Below are 7,166 nucleotides of genomic sequence, written 5' to 3'. Positions count from 1 at the left end.
GTACTAGAGGCCCAGTGCACAAATTCATGCATATTGAAAGGAAATTAATTAGAAGAAATATTTTAGAGGCCAGGGAGGGACCGCGGGAGGTTGGCTCCAGGCATGTCTGGCCCTTCTTGCCCACTCCCAATCAGCCAGACCGCAGCAGCAAGCTAACCTACCAGTCGGAGTGTCTGCCCCCTGGTGGTCAGTGCATGTCATAGTGACTGGTCGAGCAGTTGACCGATGGGTTGGACACTTAACATATTAGGCTTTTATATATATAGATAAATATGTCCACCCCTCCTTACCTTAATAGGGAATACATAAAAAATGGAAACTCTGGTGCTTTATATTTAGATTTTATTTTACGAGATCATATTCATTTTCTTCTTTAATAAACTTAAACGATATCCTCCCACACATTTGGTCAGGTTTATTTATACTTTAGCAATTGAAGCATTAAACAATGACAGTTTTTATTCTCAATCTTTAACGCGTTAAGCGCCCAGTCAGTCACCAGTGACTGACACTATACTTTCCATATGAAAGAGAAAACAGGCTGGGCACTTAACATGTTAATAAAGTTATATTCATTATACTTTCTTATGGAAAAAAACACACCCAAATATAAACCTTTATACTGTCCACCTACTAGTCCTGCAGCACAATTTTAATAAAAAAGGTTTACTAATAAATGCATCATTTATATGATGTGGGCAGAGAGATATTAAGAGTGATTATAAAGTGGCCAGTCTTGTAAGTCAAGAGCTATTATCTTTGACCCATTGCTCAATCCACTTCAATATCTGATCGATATTATTCTCTAGATCTTCTGGTTTATCGCTGGGCAGCTGATGCACTATGTCTTCGCTGTAGGATGCTAATGCTTCTTCATAAAGAATTTGAAAAATTTCACACTGAACATTATCTTTTAGTTTCTTCTCATTATAACCCCTAGAAAGCAGAGAGAAGATAAGCAAACAAATGGCATTAATTGGAGTTTTACGAACATACCAGAAACTGGACACTTTGGAATACATGAAAAATCATGCAGAAATACTTCTTGTAGTCTCCTTACCTATAGAAAATAGCCTGGCACCTATAATGAGGGACTTCTTTGACAGGAGCATTAAACTAAAGACCAATGTTTAGGTTTGTCTGAAATTTATTTCCCCCTGACTTTATGTCAATCACTTAGCAAAAATACCTATCTCAAGCCAGATTCTGAGCTATGAGATAAATAAGAAGTCTATAGATATGGTCCTAGATTTTAAACAGAATTAGAGGAGTTAAGATGTAGACAGATGAAACAAATAGATGGCATATAATAAAATGAAATGCATATGATTGAAATACTATATACTAATTTGGGTATTTGATCACACAAATGTATTTCTACTTTACAAATTCCAAAGACATGGAAAAAATAAACAAGTAATCTTTAGGCAGTATATAAATTAGCCAAACAATTAGCTAGTGAAAATTATAAAGAAAATTCAAACTTGAATTAGTTAAATCTTGTAACAATAAAAATTAAATGGAACTACTTAAAAGATGATTAATTTTATGAAAAGACGCCTTTTTTTGTGTGTAGGGGGTGATGAACATTTTTGAAAATTGGTTGTAGTGCCCTAGTCAGTTTGGCTCAGTGGATAGAGCATCGCCCTGCAGACTGAAGGGTCCCAGGTTCGATTCAGGTCAAGGGCACATGCCCAGGTTGCAGGCTCGATCCCCAGTAGGGGGTGTGCAGGAGGCAGCCAATTAATGATTCTCTCTCATCACTGATGTCTCTCTCTCTACTTCTCCCTTCTCTGAAATCTATAAAAATATATTTTAAAAAAATAAGAAAGTTGGTTGTAGTAATGGATGCACAGCTCTGTAATATATTAAAACCCACTGAATTGTACACTTCAAATGGGTAAATTGTATGATATGTGAATTTATCTCAATAGAGCTGTCTTTTTTTAAAAATAGTAATTACTTTAACTTTTTCAAAGGCTAAAAACAAAAAGACTAGCTCTCATAGTTTTTTCATGCCTTAATCTTTGGCTATTTATAAAAAACAGTAAATTTTTTTATTGATGGGAGGAGAGAGAAAGAAAGAGAGGGAAACATTGATTTGTTGTTCCACTTATTTATGCATTCATTGGTTAATTCTTTTATGTCCTCTGATCAAACCTGCAACCTTGGTGTATTGGGAAGATGCTCTAATCAACTGAGCTACATTTAAAATTTAAAAAAAGAAGACAGTGGGAAAATGTTTTCCTCAAAAATGGTTCTGTTTTTTGTTTTGTTTTTTTGTTATTCTGGATTGTAACTCTCTCTTGGAGGACTAAGTCAAATATGTATATTTTTAAAATATATTTTTATTGATTTCAGAGAGGAAGGGAGAGGGAGAGAAAGACAGAAACATCAATGATGAGAATCATTAATTGGCTGCCTCCTGCACCCCTCCAACGGGACGGAGCCTGCAACCTGGGCATGTGCCCTGAGTGGGAATCAGACCATGACCTCCTGCTTCATAGATTCCCACTCAAACAATGAGCCACATCAGCCAGGCCTCAAATATAATAATTTGGGTAATTTTCATTCAATAGCAAAGAATATGTTATTGGCTTGGCTGTTTTCCTAGCAAGGTTTTGCATTATGGAAAAAGCATATTAAAAAGGTTGCTACATAGTACATTTCACTTAAATCAAACTATTAGTTGAGGTATTCACTCAGTTATACAAATGCCTGCATTATACAGGCATTTGTATGTATCTTTTGTAAGCACCTTTTTCTCTTACATTCAGAATGTTGGTAGAGACCAAATAATCACATTGGCCAATTTCTGAATCTGAATAGAAGTTTATATTATACTTTAAGAATTCAATGTATCCCCTTCCTTACCTTGTTTCAAGTCTTTTGTACAATATGCTGTTTTCTGTTTTCAGCACAACAACTATATGAAACCAGCGTTCAGGGAAGAAATCACAACCATGGTAATCAATAATAACTCCACCTTCACTCATTTGGTTTTCTAACTCATCAACTACCTATAAGAAAGGGGGCGGGAGGGGAAAAGGGTGAGTGCTCCTTAAAAAAACTGATGTCAACTTTCCAATTAAAATTTTTTAATGTGTATTTTATTTTAAAATTCATACTTACTCTATCTTCATCTAAAATAGGACAGTCATACTCTTCATCATAGCCATCATATAACTGTCCTGAAAGAGATTTGGATTGGCTTGTTAAAGTAGTATTTTCTAAGCAACTTTCAGTAATATTCAATTAATTCTAGACTTTAGGAAGGGAAATATATCATCACTCTTTTAGAGACAATGAAGGACACTAAGACAATAGATGTCACATGGATACTGTGAAAATACTAATAAATTAGAATTTTGTGCAGTGGTTCTCAATCTTCTGGTCCTTTAAATACAATTCCTCATGTTGTGACCCAACCATAAAATTATTTTCGTTGCTACTTTATAACTGTAATGTTGCTACTGTTATGAATCGTAATATAAATATCTGATATGCAGGATGGTCTTAGGCGACCCCTGTGAAAGGGTCCTTCGACTGCCAAAGGGGTCACAACACACAGGTTGAGAACCGCTGGTCTAGAGGGAAACTTGGATGGCCACAAATCTGAAACTGTTTGTTATCAAAATTGACACCAACTAAAGCATTAATAATAGCTATTTCTAAATTTGTAGGGCTATCAGAAGAGAACAGTATTAATTTTGGTGACCTACATATTGGTAGGAAGAGAGGACACAGGTATACAAACAATCTCACACACATTAACACAAAATTAAGTTCCAAACTTATTTGACCAAGAATATGAAACTTTTTTAAAAACAGGTTCTCAAATTCAGAAATGAATCGTGTTGTCACTGAGGTCACACCTTCATAGTTTGGGGAAAGAGAGTCAGTATCCAGATGCTCCTGAACAATCTTTACTTCTAGATTTCCAATATCCCCAAAAGTCAAGGGTTAAATGTCTTATTTCAGAAGGCTAAACAAGAATGATGGGCAGTCTAAATAAGGAACATTCCAGGGAGCACTTGAGATCTTGCTTTCCAGCATGTCATCAGCTTGGTTCAAATAAACTCATTAAAAAAAAAAAGATTCCAACAAATCAAAGCTGGCTTTCAAAGTGAGTCTTACTTCAGCAGGTGAGACATACCAGTTGCACCTTCACCTGAATCCCTCGGAGGTATGTAATAAAGCAGGCTAAGAACGTCCTTTTAGCCAGCTATGTCTAAGGGCATGCTACCGTCTTCCTACTTCTTCCCCTTTAATATTTTGGCATGGGTTGAAATAGGTTAAAATGAGCTTAAGTTCTAAAGCGAGTCAGTGGAAGGCCAGAGGCGGTTGTAACTCTGTCTTGCCTGGAGGGTATGTGGACTGAGGAGACAGGAGCCGCCCACCTTTCCAGCACCCTAATGTGGCCTCTGCCTCCTTGGGTAGAAACTCTGTAAGCCTAAAAAATTAAACTGTCTTGGTGTAGGTAACATTGGTTAATAATTTAGCAAACAACCTATATCTCTATTCCCATTAAAATAGGTGGATTGAAGAGCTAATTTCTTAATCTGTAAAGGAATGATTCGTTTGAGTTTGTGAAGAAATAAAATGACTAATTAAAACATGTTAGCCCTGGCTGGTTTGCTCAATAGATAGAGTATTGGCCTGTGGACTGCAGGGTCCCAGATTTGATTCCCGGTCAAGGCACATGCCTGGGTTGCGGGCCCAATCCCCAGTAGGGGGTGTGCAGGAGGCAGCCTATTGATGCCTCTCTCATCATTGATGTTTCTCTCTCTCTCTCTCTCCCTTCCTCTCTGAAATCAATAAAGATAATTTTTTTAAAAAAAGTTAAATTTCTGTTAATGAAAAATAACAGAAAAAATGAGTGGGAGAAATATTTTGTAGGATCAAGTACTGAAATATGGGTTATACAAAGACCTTAAAAATCCAGATAAAAATAAGTAGCTTAACAAAGAATAAGAATTCACACAGGATGGAGAGTAAAAATACATGAAAAAAATGTTGGACTTTCCCAGCTATTAAAGGGGTATAAATTAAAATGACCCTTTATATGCCTGTATGTACATTTATAGTAAATCAACTCTAGAAATGTATTTTTAAAATAACTTTAAAAAGAAAAACACCCATTTGGATTTCCTCGACCATTTAATTTCTAATCAGAAAAAGATTGTAGGTAATAAAGTGATTTAAAATGTTCAACAACAGAAAAGTTCCAATAGTTAAATCTTGATACACTAACTTGATGAAATGCTATGTAATTAAAAAAGGTCAAGAAATAAGTATAAGGTAATTAAAAGTACTATGTAGTGCCGAAACCGGTTTGGCTCAATGGATAGAGCGTCGGCCTGCAGACTGAAAGGTCCCAGGTTCGATTCTGGTCAAGGGCATGTACCTGGGTTGCGGACACATCCCCAGTGGGAGATGTGCAGGAGGCAGCTGATCAATGTTTCTCTCTCATCGATGTTTCTAACTCTCTATCTCTCTCCCTTCCTCTCTGTAAATAATCAATAAAATATATATATTAAAAAAAAAAGTACTATGTAGTAAGACTAAGTAGCAACATGATAAATGCCGTAAGTGGTAAAACATAAAAAGCAGAATTCATTGTTATCTGAAACAGGGACAAAGATTGGAAGAAAAACAAAAGATGGAAATAAATGAGTAGAACTGGGAGTTTTTCTGTGTATTATTTTTATAATACTGTATTTTTTTACATGTCACAAAATATAAGAATAGCTATAGCTGATCTGTACTGTGTGGGATCTGGAGTAGGCTGAGGTTCCTTCATATTTTAAATCCTTGACTCTTTTAAAATTATTTTTATTTTTAATCCTGTAAATAGGAAATGTTTGTGTGTGTGTGTGTGTTCATATTTTATTTATTTTTTATTTTTTATATTTATTTTTTATTGATTTTTTCTTCTGTTATATGTTTGTTTTTTATTACTGATTTTAGAGAGAGGAAAAGAGAGACATATTGTGAGAAACATTGATCGGTTGCCTCCTATATGTGCCCCGACGGGGAATCAAACTCAAAACCAGGGTGCCCTGACTGGGAACTGGTTGAACCCATCACCTTTTGGTGTACAATACAATGCTCCAACAAAGCCCACTCACTGGTCAGGATTAAATCCTTGACTATTAAAAGACTAGTGAAATATTTTAAACTATATGCTGTCTAAAATAAAGACAACTATTGCAACATTAACTTTTAGAATTAATGCCTATACTACAATACTGAAATGCAGGATTTGCTAAATCATGTATTATACTGTACTTGAATAAAATAGTGTAATACAAGCTTTCAAGAATTCATTTCAAAACCCATTTATCAAACACAATATGCCAGTGACTTAGGGGTAATGAGAATAGTGAACAAAAAGAACCAGAAAAATAGTTCTTCCCTCAGAGTTTATAATTAAAATGAAAAGCAGGTAACCTGAAAATTATAATACATAATACACATATATTTTAATTTTTATTGTTGAAAGGATTATGTATGTCCCCTTTTCCCCCCCATTGATCTCTTCTAGCCTGCCCCCCACCCCCTGCCCCAGGTCTTCACCACCCTATTGTCTGTGTCCATGGGTTATGCATATATGCATACAAGTTCTTTGGTTGTTCTCTTCCCAGCCTCCCACCCATACCCGTATTATATATATTTTTAATATTTTTATTGATTTCAGAGAGGAATGGAGAGGAAATTATTGATGAGAATCATTGATCCTCTGCCTCCTGCACTCATACTCCTGCCCCATCACTGGGGATATAGCCCACTGGGCATGTGCCCTGACAGGGAATTGAACCATGACCTCCTAGTTCTTAGGTCTACTCTCAGCCACTGAGCCACACCTACCAGGGACTTTTCACATAATCAAGATTTAAAGGTCAAATGGACCTGTGTAGTGTGTGCATGTGTTTGTATGTGTGTGGGATAGGAATCAGGAGTGAGCAAGTAGAGTCAGGGATAACTCCTGCATGTGCTTTTTAAACACTAATTCAGAGATGTCTGGGAACTATCCAGATGGTACATTTCAGTGTTAATTATAAACTTAAGAGTCATCATTAAAAGGGCATAACTATTCCTGAGTGAGTTTACTAGAAGGAGGGGCAGAACTACAAGATGGCTGCAGTGAAATCACCAGGGAAAGA

At 36.0% G+C, this 7,166-nt stretch overlaps 1 protein-coding gene across 4 annotated transcripts in view; it reads right to left on the bottom strand.

Annotated features, from left to right (window-relative positions):
• Positions 1–325: 325 nt before the first annotated feature.
• AK6 (adenylate kinase 6) overlaps positions 326–7,166 on the bottom strand; it is a 14,546-nt gene continuing 7,705 nt past the window's right edge. For all 4 annotated transcript variants that reach the window (XM_006762385.2, XM_015563041.1, XM_006762384.2 and 1 more), the window contains 3 exons: positions 3,133–3,191; positions 2,875–3,020; positions 326–936 (listed from right to left, as the gene is read on the bottom strand). In XM_006762385.2, coding sequence (XP_006762448.1) covers positions 744–936; positions 2,875–3,020; positions 3,133–3,191 — 398 coding nt within the window. In that variant the 3' untranslated portion in view covers positions 326–743. The remainder of the gene's footprint in view (positions 937–2,874; positions 3,021–3,132; positions 3,192–7,166) is intronic.

Source organism: Myotis davidii, unplaced genomic scaffold, assembly GCF_000327345.1.
Source record: "Myotis davidii unplaced genomic scaffold, ASM32734v1 scaffold135, whole genome shotgun sequence".
NCBI lineage: Eukaryota > Metazoa > Chordata > Mammalia > Chiroptera > Vespertilionidae > Myotis > Myotis davidii.
Note: the sequence above shows the minus strand (reverse complement) of the source record. Positions and strands in the feature narration are given on the sequence as shown.